The 21,424-nt window shown below is 33.0% G+C and overlaps 1 protein-coding gene across 1 annotated transcript in view; it reads right to left on the bottom strand.

Annotated features, from left to right (window-relative positions):
* LOC129226052 (heterogeneous nuclear ribonucleoprotein 27C-like) overlaps positions 1-19,512 on the bottom strand; it is a 60,444-nt gene extending 40,932 nt beyond the window's left edge. The window contains exons 1-3 of the mRNA XM_054860632.1: positions 19,390-19,512; positions 12,887-12,927; positions 4,003-4,169 (exon numbers count right to left, since the gene is read on the bottom strand). Coding sequence (XP_054716607.1) covers positions 4,003-4,169; positions 12,887-12,927; positions 19,390-19,427 — 246 coding nt within the window. The 5' untranslated portion in view covers positions 19,428-19,512. The remainder of the gene's footprint in view (positions 1-4,002; positions 4,170-12,886; positions 12,928-19,389) is intronic.
* Between the last annotated feature and the right edge of the window lie 1,912 nt (positions 19,513-21,424).

Raw genomic sequence — 21,424 nt, 5'->3', positions numbered from 1 at the left:
CAAACGGCTGCAGCTTCCCCCATATGAAAAAGAATAAAACAATTGAAAGGATATTGTTTAAAAAAATGATAAAGGTAAAAAACAGTTCTCTGGATAAGCGAAAATCGCTCATTCCCCCACCCACTTGATGTAAAATAAACGATCTTCAATTAAAATGACAAAAAACTCTTTAAAAACGAAAAACAATTCTTTGCAATTTGAAATATTTCGCCAAATCAACGAAAAATACAATAAATTACATTAACAGCTGTAAAATGTAAACAAATGATCACGCAACTCTATTGTTGATAGCCTAAGTCGCCATGCCACCACTTTACTGTAATCCAGCCGATGAGTGAACGAAGCCAACTCCAACCAATTAGCGGTTCGATCTTTTGAACGAAAACTCTGCACTGATTTTTTGTGTACAGAACTACCCTGTTGTAATTTATCTGGACAAAAATAAAATTTGTTTCGTCTTTAAATACCATCATCTTTTCTTTAATAATGTACTGATTAGTTTGATAATCCTTAAAGTATTGACACTGTTGCCAAAACTCAGATTTCAGCCGAGAAACAAATGTTGCTAGGTACGGTACTGTCTGATTAGGTTAGGAAAACCTAAAGCACCGATACGGTCACATGGTTCAACTACGACGGCAGAACACACGTTTTGCGTGACCCTTCCAGTACTTTCCTTTAAAATAGTATATCACGGGACATAAAATTGTCGCTTTTAAGAAATGAAGGCTTCACATTCTCTCTCTCTATGTTTTGTCTATTCTCAATTGACATGTCACAGTAGGAAATTTCATTACAAAAAGCAGAGCTGGCTTTCTGATTGTTCTTTGGCAACAGATTAAATATTAATTTCATTACTCGCTCAACAATAGGTTAAAATAAATATTAATCATTTGGAAGATATAACCATCCAGTGTTTAAATAAATTAATGAACAAAAACGTTTCCGATTCGATCCATCGCGCTTCGAAACCATGCTTGCCACAACTTAATTACACACAAAAAATTTTAACAAAATCAGTCCAGCGGTTTGAAAGCCTTATGGTGACAAACGTTCACACAAAAGATTTTTATATATTAAGATATAGGACGATTTTGATGCTTTTTTTGAAAATATAGGAAATATAGGACTACTTTCACCCCTGCTTAATATTATATTCCAACTAATCATTAAAATAGCTAATTGCTTACACAATTAACAAAATTACTACAGTGAAACCTGTGTAAGTTGACCACTTGCGGTGCAGTACTTTGGTGGTCAACTTAGACAGGTGGTCAACTTATAAAGAGGGTAATGATTTTTTTTTTTAAATTCTTGCACCATGTATTCATTTCTTGACTAATTGACACCTACTTTTTCTATTCAACTCACTTTCATTGTTTAGCATTACTTTTCAACAATAATTTTAGATATTATTCAAATATTTTTAGAGATTATTTTCCCAGAATGACGTATAATGTGTCATGCAAATTTAAAATTTCAGTAAATTGATCAAAAAAAAAGTATTATTGTTTATGAAAAGTTACTCATTTTATATTAATAGTTCCTAAAAATTTATAGCTAACCAAAAATTACAAATTTTTCGCTTAACAACAAAAGAAAAACAAGTTTGGAGAATAAAAGGGTTCTTAGTAGTTTTCCCATGTGGTTAAACTCAAAAGGAGATTTAGTTATGCTGCTGTATCATTTAGTTGGTAAAATGCTGGTCTGGCATCAAAAATATTTTTGGAAAGCTATAAAAAAAATAATTTGCTAAATAAAATTTAAAAAAATAAACCAAGTGGTCAATTTACAAAGGTCTTTTTACAGTACTCCAAACCAAACTTGGTGTTCATTAGTGGTCAAGATAGACAGGTGGTCAAGATAGAGAGGTGGTCAAGTTACAGAGGTTTTCCTTCATTATATAAAACTAGCAAAAATACCCGGCGTTGCCTGGGTCAGTAATAATTATCAGAAAAAATCGTTACTTGCTTTTGTTTTCTGTTTTAAGTGAAAGAATTTAAAACACATCTTTTTGACGTGATTAAAAATCGAGTTTCTTCCTTACCCATAAAACCAAAATAGCAATAAGTATAAAGAACAAAGTAGTATTGATTTAGAAAAGAAAGCACTATATTTAAGCATATACAAATTTAAAAAACATAAAATTAATCTTCTCACGTTTAAAAAGATTAATCTGTTGATACTTTTTTTTTAACATGGAGTCTAAAACCTTCTCTGTATGGCTAATGAAGTACGAAGTGATTAAAAAAAAGTAGCTGTGCTCGTAATCCCCTTATACTTGCTTTAGTTATTTCGGGAAATTTCAATCATTGTGGCTATTGGTGCGATTTTATCGAATTTGCGAAAGTCGTTTCGGAGTACCTTCGATGATGCTCCCCCATTCTTTCCTTACTTCGTAAAACGATATGATATTAATTTTCGTTACAGAGATATCGTCGCCAGATGCTGAGATATTTTTGGTCACCATAAAATGGCGCTAAACAGTTTCATCCGAAATGTTACCAAAATAAGTAATAAAATTTGGTGATTGTTTGAAATTGTGCAAAAAGGAAAATTAATGGAAGTTTTTGTGCTGTTTATGGATTTGCCTAATTTAGTTGCTGGATTATTTCACACAGTAAAAAAAGTCTTTTGAAAATTCTTTGATTGGCGATATTTTGTTGACATGGTGAAAGCTGAGAAACATTATGACGTAGTCTTCGGCTTCAAAAACAGCAACGTTGAAAACACTGCCAAATGCATCAGCTACGGAAATCTTTCTGCAAAAATTTTGGCATTGAGTAAGTGTTCAATCAGCATAAATAATAATAAAAACCATTAATTACATTAAAATTCCGTTTAAATGGAAAATCATCAGCCAAATCATGTATTATTTGCCAATCTTGTGCAAAAATCTTACTTCAAGATTTGACTTGAGAAAAGCCTTGAACAATCACGAAAAGCGAAGAAAGTCAACAATACAACAATTGTCGCTATCGACAGGGAGTTGAGATGATACACTAAATACTGTATTGAGTTGAGGAAAGCCTTCGAACATGGATCTAAAAAGCTCATAACTCGCTTTTTATTCTACTTGGAAATTTTGAACAGGTGCCATCTTCAGCAGAAAAATCAGAGCTTTCGATGGACATATAATGAAAAGATGTGCAAGCATTTTTTCATCCCAATATTAGAGAATTTATACAAAAATTGTGTTTTATTGCCCCCTTAAGGGGTTTTTGCCCCCCATAACGGGACGAAAACTACCCTATGTGTTATTCTGATGCATAAGCTATATTATTGTAAAGTTTCATCAAAATCCGTTCAGTAGTTTTTGCGTGAAAGAGTAACAAACATCCATACATCCATACAGACAAACTTTCGCATATATAATATTAGTAAGATAGGACTAATTCCGTTCCTGACAAAAGCGGTCAATATAGACAAGTGGTCAACTTACGAAGGTGGTCAACTTTACAGGTTTTACTGTACTTCAATATTAAATTGGTCTCGATTTTTAAACATTAAATAATTTTTCATTTCCTTGAATAAGGCTTTTTATTATTTTTTTTTGCTTATGAGTAAAATAATTTGAATTAGCTGAGCCATTGTTTATGGTTACTTCTAGTAGGTAACATTTTCACATGTAAAAAAAAAAAAAAAGAAAACTAAAGGCTTTGAAATTTAAAACTATTTGTGTTCAAAAGTTACGTTTTCTGGAGAATGGTCCATAAGGAGGTTTGAGATATCAATGTTTGACTGTATTATTATTTTCATGACATGAAAACTGCATGTTAACCCAGAATAACCCCCATATGCGAGAATGCATAAGGAACTTTTAAGAAAAAAGGGAAACTCAGTGAAGATTTTGTCCAACGGATATAGTTAAGAATAAAAAAAAAGAAAAATCAATATATTTTTATTAAGTGGGAAAATAAAAACAAAACAAGCAAATATTTTCAAAATTCAGCACAAGAATAATGTAGATTAAGTATGAAAATTATTTTTTCATCTACTTACAGTGCGTCCATCCACTTCATGGGGTCCACCAGTTAGAACTTTAGGTACACAGTTCAGGTCCTTGAATGTAACGAAACCAAATCCACGAGATCTTCCTGTTTCATTATTTTTCATTACCACACAATCCACCACTTCCCCAAATTGAGAAAAATGCTCTTTCAGTTTCTCTGTTTCAGAAAAGAAAAAAATATATATGTATGGTCACATAAACAGTTGGACTCCGTTAATACAAAATCATAGCTAAAACAAACGTTTTGTTAATTAAGTTTGGTTTACTTTTTAATTACATTAAAAATTCATATTATGTAGATTAAAACAGTTAAGACCCTCCAACAAAACTACTGATCTATTCAGAGACATTTTTCCCCAATTGAATACCACATGGGTTCCCAAAATAGGTGCGGCAGGAAGAGGCGCCACGAACATTGAGAAGAGATAAAATAGAGGGAGTGAAGACTTTCATTCGTGAAACAAAGATCCCAAGTCACATTATAGGTTTTAAAGCAAAGCATTGGAAGGAATCAAGTTTCTTTTGCTAGTTTAACAAAAAAAGTATCAATATTCGCCGTTGTTGAGTCATCTGACGTGGGGTCTTTGCCTCAGCATTTGCTTAGCAAATGATTGAACTTGCTTCCTCCATTTTCCAATTCCTGCTCTAAAGTCACAAATTATCTAAAGTACCAATGTAATTTAGGTGCCCTAAATAAAGCCAACCTAAGTTTTATGGCCTAGTATCTTGCTCATTTATGATCCAATTGGCTGCAAATTTTGCATTTATCACACAACTCATAAAAAAATGAAAAAAAAAAAATCCACATGCAAATTTAAGTTATAATTATGTTTTTCAGCACTTTTAACAAAGAAATACAATGTGGCCTTATAAGAACCACAGGTCCCCCATCATTAAGGCCAACTCTGAAAAGACTCCAAAAAGTACTACCTAACTCCATTAAGGCTTAAGTGTCAGGAGTAGGCCGCAGTACGAGCATTTGTGTCAGCTTCAAAAGCAGAGTCATCACACATGCAAGTGTACGCATGCAACCAATGCTGTTCAGGAACTCTTTTGCCAGTAGTGACGAACGTGACCATTTTCAATTCAGTTTCATTGTGGTCTTATTCTAAATGTAAGAATATATAAGTCTAAACTAAAAGATGCCTGATTTAAATTTCTGTGAAAATCAGATGTTACAAATATTAGCTGTCTATTAGGACGGAGGAATGTCAACAGCAATGAACATCTCATTTATTATCTATAAAAATGTAGGATGTTACTTCAGACAACAGGACTATAAGCTTTCCAAAAGTCACAAGTCTTCCATTTTTTCTTCAATACAAAAAGGGTTCAATGTAAGCATGGAGTTTCGGAGTACATTGGGGTTGAAAAGGCTCCATTTATAATAATTCTAAGGACATTATTTTGGTGTTGAAAAACGTACAAAAATGTTTTATCAGGAAGATCTTCAAAGTATTATAGGTTTTACCCAAAATTAACTCTTTTGTCAAACCTTTTTCAGGGTGGCGACAGAAACTGGAAAAAAAAAATTCCCTGACTTTTCCCTGATTTCCCTGATTAAGTTCACCAAATTTCCCTGATTTACGTTACCAATGATAGTGGTTTCCTTTCTTTGCTCTACCTGAAAAGCATTGCATATTAAATTAAATGCAGTGTTTAAAACTGTTTAAGCTGTTAATTAAAATATATATTTTGAAAACATGCTCCTTTTTTTAAAAATTATATTTGCATATTAAATTATCGACAGAGAAATATTGTAGGAAATCTAAAACAAATACTTTACTTCCAGGAACCAGTTAACATAAGAATTCTAAGAAATTATTGAAATCACTCTTAAAGACATATCTAATCGTGATAAAACTAAAAAATTTAATTGGAGATAATCTTGAACTGAATTTTCAAGCAGTATAATTGCTGTTGCAAGAATAACAAGTGACAGTTAAAGTATAGAAGTAATGTAGTTTTACTTACGTAAATAATACTGCAGTGAGCAGAATGTAAAGTGTATGTGTAGAAATTAGTTTTCAAGATATTTGAAGAAATATGTGGTGGATTCAGTACTAACAATAGGAAAATGTTGGAATTAGACAATTTTTTCGTGCGTCTTTTTCAGCAGAAACCAAATAAGGGGGTAAAGATAACGTACAATAGATGACAAAAATGCAAAGAAAAAAAATGTGCAGTTACTGTTTTTTACCTGCACACAGCAGAATAGACATATTTATGTAAAACAAATTGAAAGAAGTCATATTCAGCTATTCTCTAATCAAGAACTTAAGTTTTAATGAATGAATGCAGCATTTTAACTATAAAAAATAATTAAAATATTTACTTATGTACATAACTCAATTTCAAATGATGTCATTAGTTGTCGAAAAAAAATCTTAGATTACTTTAGTAACAAACAACATTAAAATGCAAAAACAATTATTAAATTCAAAATGTATATGCATATGGTTTTATAATAAAAGTTTTAAAGTCTAAAATAAAACCCCTTCGTGTAATTTGAAGTGGCAACGAATAATACCATGGCGAAAAATAAATAAAAAATCAATTTTAAGTCAAAATTCAATTTTAGCAATTAAATTAAAAAAGCCAAGTGAAACTTTTAAGATTTTTTCAGCATTAATTTAAAAAACAAAGATTCTTTCTTGAAATTGTGATAACAGTATGCTAATTACTTCAAGACAATGAGTAAAGGCAATGAAGCAAAGTCATTAATGATGGCTTCCTCTTTGCCAGTAGGGTTTTTATTTTACGTAGGGTCATTCCATGTCAACTCAACACACCCATTTTACCTCACCCCCTCAGATTTTGATAAAATTTGGCACACATATAGTGGGCACTAAGAATAACAAAAATACAAAATTTCAAATTTTTATCTTGAATGGTTTTTTGTGTACAGCCTTGTAAAGTTTTCAAAAAATCTTGAAAAAACTACAAACAAGCAATTTTTAAATTGCTCTAAAAGCTGTCAAAATTGAGTTAGAGAGGTGGGACCGGTGTTATTTTGTAGCTTTTTTAATGCTCTTTTAAGAGATATGCAACATGTCCTATGTAGTAGTAAAAAAAGTTTTTTTTTGTGCAAATCAAATTTTTGATTTTGATTATTTTCAAAAAGTACCACTTTTAAAATTTTCAAAAAAATTCTATAAATAGACAGTACTTTCATAAACTGCCATGCAAAGTTTTATGAAGGGATGGTAATGGGATCTTTGCCAAAAAAAAATATTACTGACCCCTATTTTTCTGAAATACCAGATTTTGACCAAATAATAATTATTTTATTGTAGTAAAATATATTGTAGTAAATGCTTTCATGACAGATATGAATGTATTGTACTTTAAATTCTTCTTATAAAAATATTAGTAAAAATTAAGGCAAATAAAATACCAAAATTTAAAATTATATCAATTTATGCTGTATGAAATACAAATACAATAAATATTTACGATAAAATTTTCATAAAAAGTTTTGACCAAATAATAATAATTTTAATGTAGTGATATAAGATTTTATGAAAAATCACTTGAGTAGGGGAAACTGGGAGGTTTGACCCACTTTTTACTAAGGTATTTTTTTTTTTTTTTTTTTTTTTTTTTAAGTTTGAATAAAAAAAATTCCTGGTTGACTTTTTTCGAAAGGAAATACATCCAAGCAACTTTTTACATTGCTGTTATTTATTTAAGTTAAAAATTATTTTCTTTATTAAAGATTTTTCAAGAGTGTTCAAACTGGGTCAAACCTCCCCATTTGAGAGACGTTTGACACACCATAAGAGAGGTTTGACATAAAACTATATATACCCTATATATAATATACATTAAATTGTTTATGAAATAAACACTCTGTGCTCATAATAAATTCATAAAACCTATATTTCTAAGCTATATATAAACAGTGGTTTTGGGGCAAAACTGCTAGTTCTGTATAACATAATGATGTTTTAGAAATCTACAATACAAGTTGAACATACTTTTGTTGTTTGGTGAATACATGAATAGTTATCATTAGTCGACAGCTTTACAATAATTAACAGATTTTATAAGCCTTTACATTTATGAGTGATATAGAAGGGTGAGAATTATTTTAACTTCATTGAAAATTTACACAGAACTAAAATTATTAATTTTAAACAAATAAGAAATCACTACTAACTTAAAAAAGGTTAAAGAAGTGAAATTGTTGAGTATAAATCAGATTTTATGTAAAGAAGGAGGTCCATGTTCAGAAGTTCACTGTTTAAATTTTGAAAAAGCCAATTGGGTTTGGTCTATATCATTTTCTAGAAGAGCGTAAGTTCTTCCTGTTGGAGTAACAGGGTCCACTCTTGTTAGTATGTTCACAACAGAGACCCACATTACATCTGAATGCCTGGGGTAGGAAAAAGATTTGGTTGGTCCACTTGGATAAAGAAAAGCAATTTTAACTTCATCTTGTTCTTTGTTTTTTTCTAATACATAACCAAGCCACCAATTGTTGTCATACACGGCAGTAACGTAGCCTCTTATATCTTCAAATGTAAGTTCCTCAGGAGATTTCGTTACCTCCTTTTCCCACACCTGAGTATCATTTGAAAAGTACTTCACTAATAATTTTGAATAATTTTAGGGATGAACGAATGGAACTACTGTGTACCTTTGATTGTTAAGGCTTCTTTAAATCAGGGCTGTAAAATCTTATCAGTTTCAATGTAATCTTTTTGTGTGGAAAAGGCAAAATCTACTTTTGGAACATTTTCGACTGCCCACTCAAAAAGATCTCTTGGTGTTTGGATCTGGTTTTCGTATGGCCTCTGCAAACTTGCTCTAGCTGCCAGTCTCTTAATTGAACCGCCTACTCCATCACAAGGTCCTTTTCCATGCGCCGTGGCCGAAAAGTGCCACTCGGCTTCAATACCGAAATCTTTCTGATGAAGACAAAGGTTCAAAAAATTTTTTTTATTTTTGTATTGTGTGCCAGAACCGTCTGAAAAGTAATAGATTTTTTTTTTTGGAAGCTTTAGGAACTTATTTGTTAAATAAGGAATGAGTTTCTTGAGAAAAGTGTAGACTGCGATTGTATTGTGTTCTAGGCAGTCAGAATTGACAACGAAGTTCAAGTGTTCAATTTTACCGTTCTTAAAGTATATCACAAAGGGATAAATGGTGACCTGCTGACTAGTCCAGTGGTAGCTCTGGGCTTCATCCTGTAAAACTATGCTGTAATTTTCAGAGAAATCACATGTAATTACAAATTCTGACTCTCTGATGTTTTCTTTAATGTTGTTGAGGAATGATGCTTGTTGCTTTGCAATAAAATCATGTCGGACTAAAGAAGGCATGTTGCTGCAAAATAAATCTATAAATTAGTCTGAGGTTTTTTCAAACATCTCTAGGTTGCAGCGATTGACTGACACCCATTGGCGAAACTGAACTTTTTCAATTAAGTTTTTTTCAAAAGAAGTTTCTAAAATTTTCCGTAAAGCAGTTTCTCCAGGGCAATACTCACAGTTCCCCATGTTGCAATCTATTGTTGATGGGTTACAAAGCATCTTTGCAATACAATCCTTGTAGGTTTTCAAGTTACCATCTGTAAGTGAATTTAGCTTAGCATTTTCCATCATCAACTTTATGTTTTGATGAGTTGTGCACACACATACAGAGTGTGTGCCGCTCTGCCCAGCTAATGTACAGTGTTTTGGTTTTAATTCCGCGAATTTAGAAAAACCAATTTTTATATTTGGGTGCTTATCTTTGAAATGATTATAAGCTTCTTTTAGATTACACAAAACAAGTCTTTTTGACAGTTTTTTCTTGCCTCCATCTGGCAGAGTAACTGTTACACAATCTTTCATTCCAGGCATCGCTCGGCCAATTTCATCGTTTTCGTAAAAATAATGCACAGTTTCGACTGTTTCTGTTGATAAACACTTCCCTGGCTTTGGATTAGGACCTTCCATAAACCCTTTTTCTTTCAAAATTTGTTTTGACTGTCGAACTAAGTAGTTTGGAGCATTAAACTCACGCATTATCTTCCTAACACTCCATTTCTCGGGTAAACATGTGAGAATCATAATTTTTTTTGATCTATTTGTACAATTCAAAAAGTCGGTTTTCAGATTTTGAAGAACCGATTGGTCAATTTAAGTATCATTATCTGATGAAGAATTTTCAGCAGCAACAAAGAGTTTACGTTTCATAGATGAGATTTTTTTACTTTAGTCGAAGCATACTGCTTGGAAGTTATTTTCTTCTTATCAATCGGGGACACACCTAATTCTTGAAGTGAAGTATTTAGTGTCTGAACAATCACTGAACTTGTTGCAAAGTCTGGATCTTCGTCTGGAACACTCACCTCCAACTCAGGAGAATCTTCATTTTCAGAATTTTTTTCACTAATGGGCACTGTATTTTTTAACTTAGTTAGGTCTTTTCTACACTGATCACAAGTCATGGAGCCATCAAGTATTTGGAAATGAACCTGTCATCCAAGATGTGACATTTATCAGTTTTTTTCTATCTCGAACACGATGATTTGTTTTCTTCAATGGATTACAACACTGAACTCTTACCACAGTACTGCATTTTTCACTAGTTTCCATATTTTCTAAAAAATTCTTAAAACTTGCCTTTTAACTACAAGTTTTAATCATAGATTAAATTCGCTAACACATGAGAAATACCGAAGTTCAAAGTAATAATTCTTTTGTGTGAGGTATCACAACTATTTTACATTATGGAATGGATAACTTAGGACAGTAATAAAATTTAAAGCACTACTTGTTAGCAAGGTCTCTAGTCACTGAATGAATGCTTGTGGAGAGTGGCTTGAGCAAGTTAGAAGAAATACCAGACTGCCACATGGGGGTCCATGTGGCAGACTGGTGTTTGTTTTAACTTGCACAGAAAAGTACCAACTTGCTAGATCTGCAGATACTGGATCAAGTGAATGGAAGGGAAAAGTTTTTTTTAAATAATACTTGCTTATCAAACTATTTAGCCACAACAATATTTATTGTAAATTTATCAACTTTTTATACAGCATAAATTGATATAATTTTATTTAAATTTTGGTGTTTTATTTGCCTTAATTTTTACAAATATTTTTATAAGAAGAATTTAAAGTACAATGCATTCATATTTGTCATGAAAGCATTTGCTACAAAATATTTGGCTACAATAAAATAATTATTATGTCAAAATCTGATATTTATGAAAAATAGCAGTCAGTAATAATTTTTTTTTTTTTTTTGACATAGTTCCCATTACCATCCCATCATAAAACTTTGCATGGCAGTTTATGAAAGTACTGTCTATTTATAGAATTTTTTTGAAAATTTTAAAAGTGGTACTTTTTGAAAAAAATCAAAATCAAAAATTTGATTTGCACCAAAAAAAACTTTTTTTACTACTACATAGGACATGTTGCATATCTCTTAAAAGAGCATTAGAAAAGCTACAAAATAACACCGGTCCCACCTCTCTAACTCAATTTCGACAGCTTTTAGAGCAATTTGAAAATTGCTTGTTTGTAGTTTTTTCACTATTTTTTGAAAACTTTACAAGGCCGTACACAAAAAACTATTCAAGATAAAAATTTGAAATTTTGTATTTTTGTTATTCTTAGTGCCCACTATATGTGTGCCAAATTTTATCAAAATCTGAGGGGGTGAGGTAAAATTTTAATTAAAAGTGTGTTGATTTGACACGAATGACCCGTAGCATGGAATGCATGGAAGGAAAATTCAAGCTATGTAAAATAAACAACTTTACAGACACAGAAGCAATCTTGGGAAGATCATCCTAAGATTGAATACTTTGACCTTGATGAAGAAATATGCACAAATATGTGGCACTGTACAATCAAACCACATTAATTTTACTTTTTTAAAACAAATGATTGGCGGAAAATTCGTAGGGAGTCAAAGTACTTCATTTTGCAAATCATTTTTTTTTCCTTCATCTGATAAATTTTCCCTGAATTTTTGTTATTTTTTCGAAATTCCCTGATATTTCCCTGATTTTTCCCTGAGTGATAAAGTTCCCTGACTTTTCCCTGATCTGTCACCACCCTGTTTTTGGATTTAAATAAAATATCCCAGTAATTTCAGATTTTCCATAACCAGTGAGAATTTCCATAAATATACAGAACTTCAATAACTCGAAATCCAAAGGAAACATGAAAACATGTCGATTTACTGAGGTTCCAAAATTTTAATTCCTAAAGAGTTAATGAACCACTTATTTATTAATGGGTAATATTGACACTACGAAAATTAGTTTCAGTAAATGAATTTTTGTTTTGTTTTCTTTTTTAAAAAGAACATAATAGACTAACTAATATTATTTTAACATCCCGAGAAGAATAAAACCATTATTTTTGAAAAGAGATAAAAAGTTCATGTCAGTCAGGTCTGCTTACGTTAAAAAATCATGCTCATTTTGTTGGAAAACCATGTCATGGTGCCTTCTGTTTCTACAGAACTCCCCTGGGTACATTTTCCCCATCCTTTTAAAACTGCACTAACAGTACAGAGTGTGGTGGCTGACCCTCCCCTCCCCCGGATAAAAGATGGAATTTTTAAAAAGAGCTTTCCAAAAAATGATTGACTGACCTAGAAATCAATAAAAATCATCATAAAATTCTGAGAAAAGGTCAATATGAAAGAATGTTGGTAGCAAAAATTGGAATAGAATAGCAATTGAATGTCATCTAATAGGGGCTCTTGAAAATGTGTCAAGCTAGAGAGGTTTTGCTAATTGAAATTAGCAGTGGGCCAACCGTAAGAAAAATAAATGTCGAGTTACCACGGTAGTCGAGTAATCTACATTTCACTGTATTAACATGATAAAATTTCATTCACAATACTGTAAAAAAATTTTTTTTACCTTGAGTAGTTTCCCAGCTGAGTCCACCAACAAATATTTTCCTACATAGAAAATACCACAAGTTAAAACGTTATTTTTCTTTCGTATTCACAATTTTTTTTAACGCACAAATCTATATAGTAGTTGGGGCAAACCCAAACCTGGCAGTGTCATAATCCAGTAATTAGGACAGTTCTCTGTAGCCTTCACAAGGCCAGGGTTAAGTTGCCTCAACTATAGTTCAAATTGTAATACTATTACAAATCAAAATAAACTAGAATAAACACAAAATAAAAAATAATAATAATAATTCATATCAAAAAATCACAGGCATTGATAACATCTCTTTAAGACATTTCACATGTCATATACCTGTGTGCCCTGGGGCCTCCACAACAAAGGGGCCCCCACAATAAAAATTTTACAAAATATCCTAACTTTCACAGGTTGGAAAATTTTACGTTTTTTCTCCCCTATAAATTATAATAATATAAAAAAATAAATAGCAGTAACTTAAGGATGTATTTACTATTAAAGTGCTGATCGAAAATATCGGATATATACATATATATATATCAAAATATTATATCAAAGTATCGGATATATATCAAAGTATTGGATATTTTCGAAAATATGATAATCTTTTCGAACCCTGATTAGGGGCCTCCATTTCTTCGTTGCCCCCGGGGCCTCCACACTTCCAAATTCAGCCCTGGTCTTCATAGTGAAGCTAAAAAACTTAGTGTGAAAGAATTTCAGCATTATTCTCTTTGAAGTCAAATAGGTCCTTAACTTTGCGTATCCTCGGTTCTTCAGTTAAAAAGGGAAGAATTGTTTGTGTACGAAAAAAAATTTTGTAGTTAAAATTGAATCACTTTTTTTTAAAGTAAATTCTAAATAACATGTTGCGTTAACCCTAAATCAACACAATGATCATAGCAAAACGTAAGTATTTGTATCCTCCATTCTGTATAGATGTAATGGAGGATATACAATCATAAATGGAGCATACAACTTTCTTTAAAAATCCATTTTAAGAAAGATATGTACATTTTAATCAGTTCAAATCATGTTCCTCATACATGATGCACTGTTTATTTAAATGAAAAGTTTAAAAATAACGTTTAAAATATGTATCCATTACCCTCCGTTCACATCCAAAATTTTAAGTACAAAAGAAAGTTACAAAATAACCAATAAAGAATGTGACTAACTATGTGAGAGTAAAAAGGTTCCTAAAAGGAACAATATAAAGTAACTTAAAAAAAGAAAAAAAAATTCATGAATTCAAACTTCACAGGACCTGGACGCGGTCTAGCTTCTGCATCTTGAAAATCCACCGATTGGAGCCAGGTTTGAGCCTGCGTCTTCTGGCGTTAGATGTCAACGCCTAACCACAACACCACCCTGTTGGCAGGCAACCTTTGCTGAAGTAAGGGAATGGAATGGAGTCTAGGATCATCCCCCATACATTTTTCGACCAAAATACGTATTTGTAGGTCATCTTTGTTTATCTCGAGAAGGGAATGGGATTGGAGATTTCTTGATAGGAAATTGTCAGAATTTTAATTTAAAAAATTGCAGCTTTAGACAATATTTGAGATGTAAGGATGAGGAGAGCAGGGGTCTGGCCAGAGGATATTTGGGTCCGTTAGTGGACCCTTCACAAAAATCCGATCAACCAAAACGGACCTTTCACAAATTCCCGGTCAAACAAAACGGACCTTTCACAAAATCCCGATCAAACAAAACGGACCCTTCACAAAATTCTAATAAACAAGATCGGATCTTTCACAAATTGTTTATTGAAAGAGCAAATGAAATCTGAAAGCTAAATAACGCATATTTCTGTGTATAAATCGATAGTTTTTGGAACCTTTTTTTAAGTCAAATTAGAGGGATCAGCTTTTACAAAATCGGCTAATTTTGAAAAAAAAAAAATCCGCACTCTTGCGATGCTCCTGCAAGCGATACATAATTGCTACTGCCAAATAAATATAATGGTTGTTTGTTTTGTCACAGCTAATTAGCAGCGGTGTTGTTGTAAACTTTTCTGAAAAGGCATTGGTAAGCACTTTTCTTCCCGCTCATGATTTAATAAACAATAATAATATATATCTGCGACATGAACTTAGAACTGCAAAGGGATAGTAAGGGTGGGGGAAAAATATGATCGCTTCAGATAGGGTTACCAACTTCAAAATTATCACCACTTAGGGTCTGGCGTTGAACCTTTATAATGACTTGACTCGAAAATATTCTCATCATTTTACCAGCTTGTCAATATTTGCGTTTTTACGGGTGCGGTGCGGTGTTTAATTATTATTTTGGGAGAAAATTATATGGGTTTTGATTTTTCGATGCTAACAAGGATGATTAACTTTAAATAAACTTTTAATTACCGTTTTTTTTCTTTAGATGTCTACATTTTGAAAAATGCAATCTTTTAACATCCGATATGAGAATCATATTTTGTTCTTTTTTCAAGCTAACTTCGCTTTATTAGGATGCAAATAAATGAAAAGTCTCTCTATTTCTGTTAGAACTCTCATTTCAAGTTTTTAAAGCAAAATTCCATTTTCTGTTAGGAGTCAAAAATTAAAATGCTGAATAGATGGTTTATTTTATTTATTTATATATTTTATTTTTTTGGCGTCAACTGTGTCCACAGATATTAATGAAATGTTTATCATAGGACTCTAAAATGCAATTTTAAAATAATTTTATCAAAAATATTTTTTTTACAAGCCGTTTTTATACTTTTGATGCCTTCACTTTGAGAAAGGCGATCTCTTTGCATCCGCTATGGGAATCCGATTTTTCGAAATTTTGATGATTATTACGCTTTGTTAAGAGGTAAACAATTAAAATATCCTTTTATTTTTGTTAAAATCACGGAATTTATAAGTTTTAAACGAAATTCTGTGCTTTTTAAGAGTGTCTTGGGTCAAAAAGTTAAAATGCTGAACTCCCTATTCTGAATTTTATTTATTTTTTTGTTAATTATTTTAAATGCTGTACAGAAATATTTCTAGTATAATTTAACATAATGTAGAAGGGTAGATAAATATTGATACTTGAGAGGGCGATGCCCCCCCCCCCCCCTCCCCGGGCCAAATATCGGAAAAACGCTCAACTTTAAGTTTGATGCAGTTTGTGCCATCTCTAAATTCTAAAATTTCGTTTTAACAATGTTTTTTTTTTTTTTTTTTTTTTTTTTTTTTTGCGAAGTTATTTGATTTTTTACAAAATTCATTCATTTTTCACAAAATTATTTGATTTTTCACAAAAAACGGACCCTGTGAAAAATCCTGGACAGACCCCTGGAGAATTAAGTAACTCTCCTCTCGGAATTCTTCGAATCTGAAATCGTTTAAACAAAATTTGGAAACTTTTCAAAATTGAAATCACAACTAACAATTGTAAGCAATGTTTTGGAAAAGAATCTCACCACCTCGGAAATTTTTAAAAATTAAAGTTTTGAAAACTTAATTGAAGAAAATCGTCGATGATGTTATAGGAATCTGGTTTTTACGGCTTTCCCTTAGAACTAGAGTTTCCAATCCCGAAATCCGAATCCCGTAGGATCCCACATGATATAAAGCGGGATTAATCCCACAAAAAATTTCCATGCAAACCTTTTCCAACTTTTCTGCTTATAAAACAAAAATTGAATCACCTTCCTCGTATTTCTGCAAAAAGAGCAAGCAAACCTTCGTGTCTCATATGATGAACGATGTATTTACCATTTAAGAACACAATAAAAATAGAATATATTTTTATGAGAATAAATAGGCATTTCTATTTGATGGTTTTGTTTCCATATGTTCAGCAATTCAGAGATTGCGAAAAAATTATTAACATTTTCGAAAATAGCCAATCCACTGATCGAGTAACGCACATAACCTCACCAACAAATAAACTCCTGCCATAGCCATGATATGATAATTCGATATCTTTTGGCAATGTTTGACATGCAGGTAAATGCTTTTGCTTCGTTCAAATATAGGAACAATTTTCACCCTTCATATCTTGACGGGCTATTTTCTAGTAAGAAAAGAAAAATCATATTTCATAAGGTCATGAAGTTTATGGGGATCTTTTGCTAAATGTCCACAATTATTTTAACTCCATAAAACCAACTGCAGTGGAGCCATAGCACGCGCTTTTATCAACCGCTTTTTTTTTTGCGCAAAAATATCTTCCCAACCCATACAAAGCAAAGGGCACACTTTCGCATATCAAATGATAGTTGCTAATTGGTATGTGATTTTGCAGTATACAATTGGTGTACGGAATTTGATAAAACTATTAGGCCAAGCAACAAAGCCGTCAATAATAAAAAGCACAACTTTTTCTATTTGACACAAAAACTAAACTTTTAGAAAAATAAAGTCAATCCCATTGGGTTGACTCCTCCCAATCCCGAAATCTCGCAGGACTGAATTCGGTGCGGGATTGGAAACCCCACTTAGAACTCTTTCGAAATTAGAGCCCTAAAAACGCAAATAATAAAATTTTTAATTTTCATCCTTACCTTGCATTTTAAGATGTTTGAATTAAAAAGCCTAAAGCTCCAGTCAAATATTTCATTGATTTGTACTGAGGTGTTTTATTTATTATTTTATTTTTGACTTTTGTGTGATCAATAACTATGATCATTTTTCCACTTAATTTTATTTTAAATATAGTGCCTCTTGAATCTCCCGCAGAGATTTTGTTTTAACCTTCCTTTTTTTCCCCTTCAACTATTTAACAACCTCTGGTGCAACTTTTCATTACAATTGTTTATATCTTTCTCTCTCTCTACTTTCATCTGTTAAATCATATTTCGGCGGCTCATACATTTTATCATTTAGTAGGGAATTTTCATGGTAAGAAAAAAATAAAAATAAGAAACAAAAAAAAAACATTAGTTCTCCAGAAACTATCTTGTTTGTTTATAAATTAATACATTTTTTAGTCTAAGGCTTGCCATGAGTTTCTATAATGCACTGATTTAAGAACTTATTTTCGTAAGGTCTTAAATTTCGTGATTTTTGCAACCCTGTCATAATTGCGAAAATTTAAACCTCGCAAAACATCTTATTTATTATATTATCTATCTTAGCCGCGAAGGCTTTCCCTGCGTTACATTACTAAAATCAAATTGGCAGCCGTTTTCTGAAAAACTGAGATGTTTACCCTACTCTTCTTCCCCCTCCTGGTGACGGGGGGGGGGGGTAAATGTAACTATTTACTAGATTAAGTTTGTAAGTACACCTGTGCAAATCCATATTTTATCATTCGGCAAAATTTGGAGCCCCGTTTGTCTATTTGAGCATTTCTCATCCCCCAAAAATTTTAAGTTGGGGGCGTCCCTGCTGGTGATGATCCTACTGATGATGCTCTATCCATGGCCCCACTTAATTAAAATGATTTTAAAGTACTTTTCTGTAATTAGTTAAAGTTAGGCAAGAATTAACGCCTTTTGCTTTAAACTTGTGCAGACTATGATTCTAGAATAGATAAGAAGATATCACAGATCGCGCTCTTCATTTCTAGATGGCGCCAGAATTTTTTCTAGAGAACTTAGGATTTTTTTTTCAGTCACTCGGTTGCAATATTTCTTTTATTTTGATTTGGCAATTTTGCACCCCTCCAATTTTTTACTCTGTGCAGGGGCACGGACTGATAGAGTATAAGTCTGACCTCGCATCCGCATCTCCTGAGTTATCTCAAATTTTCAGTTATGAAAATGGTCGAATTTTGACCACTGGGCGAGCACTAGTAAAAGTTTTAAACGTTAAACATAATAGCAACTGACAAACTTTGAAAATTTAATGGAATTAGTATCAATTTAAGTTTTTAATAGCATAAAACTTGTCCCACTCCCATCCCCCCTATTTTGAAAAAAAAATTCTATATCTGTAACTCAAGAGACAGATGTCTTCTTTTTACTTCTCCAATGGTTATTTTCTAAATAATAATTCTTAATAATGTACTAAACAAAATAATTGATAACTAAATACATTGCAATCCTGTTACAACGAATACCATTTTTAGGCTTTATTTTGAATATTTTTTATTTTGGAAGGAGGAGGGGCAACTGACTTCTCTTGCTAACCTCTGGATTCGCCCATGGTCCTGGGTTCGAACCCCCATGGATGTACTTTCTCTTTCTTTTCTTTGCGTGGATCGGGCTTAACACCAAATTACGGTATATTCGGAAAAGTGAAGCATCACACCCCAATTGCCAGCCTAGCAGACACAAGACAACGTCAACTAAACGTCTGTCCGGATTATGCTCAAGTCCGGTTTAGTAGCACACGGATAAATGAACTGTATATCGAACTAAATCCGCCTTCGTTCATGCATTTTGTTGCTTGTTTAACATGAAATGTATATACCCTCTCCCCTTCTTCTCCCGAAATTGACGACCCTGAATGTACCCTAGTAAACAGTGTACACGTAATAATGTATTACACAGATCTAGTATCCAGCTATAACTATGATAAATTGAGAAAGAATCCATAAATACAAACCCAGCTTCTTCATTTTGATTTTCATCATTTTGAGTCATTTTGTATAAATGCTTTCTTAAAATGCGACTTTCCAAAATAGGCTATAATATAATGCACTGTACTTCTTCCTTTCAGCTTTCCACTGTCTACTAAAAAAAAAACAATATGGTTACAGTTAAATCAACTTATATCTTTATCCCTATGCGAAACTAAGGACGTTGCTACTACTCCTCGAAAATAAGCAGCTATGATTGGCTAACGTACTCTACTCCAGTAGGGACTACTTATTGGCAAAATAATCGCTCCTTTTGGCGAAAAAACTTCTAATTCTACAGGAAATAAATTACATGACGAATTATACAGTTGAGTAATATTGTCGGTTGCCATTTTTTTCTTGCGTAAAGAGAAAATACGCTCGGAATCAATATTACAAAAGCTTTGAGGCTTTGTCGTAAGCGAAAGCATTTTAAATGTTTCCTTTTTGATTACCTATTCTTTAAGAAATGCTGATGTGTATGAGAATTTTGTGGGATCCTTATTGCGATGAGGACTTTCCTTGAATTTGTTTATTTCCTTTTTTTGTGGGGGGGGGGGGGAATGTACTAGTACTAGTTCTCATGGGTTTTCGAACTAGTATTATAGAATAGAGTCCCTACATTTTTAGAGGGCGTAAGGGGTTAAGAGCTATGCATTGGAAAGGAGATCTCTTAATACTCTAATGAAAACTTTTGGGGAATGTTTTTCTTTTTATAATATAGTTTGAGTTCTTGAGTATTAAATGTCACCATTCACAGGGATGCCCACCTAGGGGGAGGATCATGGCATTTTTAGGGGGTGCTTTTAGGGGTTTTTTCATTCGGGGGGACTCTTGCTCGGGTGTTTTTTGCGATTTTGAGGAGTTGCGCCCTTGCCCATCGGGGATGAGCACCCCTGTCATTCAAATGAAGATTTTCAGGGACTACTGTCCTTAATTTGATGCGTTGCTTGAACAGCAGGACCGTTGACGTTATTTAGGAAGAATATACGCGGAGAGAGAGAGTTCATGGTACACAGGCTGCTTTAACTAGGTTTTTTAAGGGGCTAGTTTTAAGTGATATGTTTATCCTCATTTTAGAGGGACTCTTTTTACGGAGGGGGGTGGGGGGTACTCCGGCCATAGACGCCCATATGGGTGGCAAGTGAGGGCTCAAGCCCTCCCCCCTTAGAAATCACAGAGGTGTCCCCCTAAGGGCAAGGGCGCACCCCTCTCAATATTGCGCTCTCCCCCCCCCCCCCAAATGAGAAAAATACGCCTCCTTATAAATATTTTAATGGCGCAGTCTGCGCCATGACCCCCCCCCCAGGTGAGCACTCCCGGAAATTAGAACTTCCTTGGTTTTAGTACTTTTTAAATGTATTAACATTTCTCTAGCTACTAATGAATAAGTTATTAGAAATGTCAAATGTTTAATAACTCTAATCTGTACAGAAATCGGTTTCCACGAGGAAAATATATCCTGCTACACCATGGAGAAAATATCTGGGCCCGTTCTTCACTGCATATGAGTGCCCATTTTCCGGGATCACAATGATATATCAATATACTCTGGTGTTAAATGGAGTTAGGACATCGCTCATGAGAAAGATTAGGCACTCTTGATACTATTAAACTGTTTCTTCATTCCAAGATTGTAACTTTTGGGGATTAGGAGGTGTCGACGCCCCTCCCCCCCGTCATAAAAAATTTTTTGGACTAATGTCAACTACTATATTTTATCTTAATGAATATTGGCAAGGTCAACACTATTCCGAAACTGTTGACTTTTTTTGTTCAGCATCATTTTTAGTATTTCTTCAGGAGAGAGAATCCGACTCCGACTTTGTATGCATATCGCGCGTCAGCATTACGTTAACGTCATATGTTCCTAAGCATGAATCTTGCTTTGTAACCGTGGTTCTGAGCTACGCACAGACAGCACAGCTTATTTGGACGATATAGTTATGAATCCCCTACTGTATATATGCACAATGGGAGAGGGGAGCATGAGTGTCCTCGGTTCCAGGGCTGGATCTGCGT

The sequence above is a fragment of the Uloborus diversus genome, chromosome 7 (genome assembly GCF_026930045.1).
Source record: "Uloborus diversus isolate 005 chromosome 7, Udiv.v.3.1, whole genome shotgun sequence".
NCBI lineage: Eukaryota > Metazoa > Arthropoda > Arachnida > Araneae > Uloboridae > Uloborus > Uloborus diversus.
Note: the sequence above shows the minus strand (reverse complement) of the source record. Positions and strands in the feature narration are given on the sequence as shown.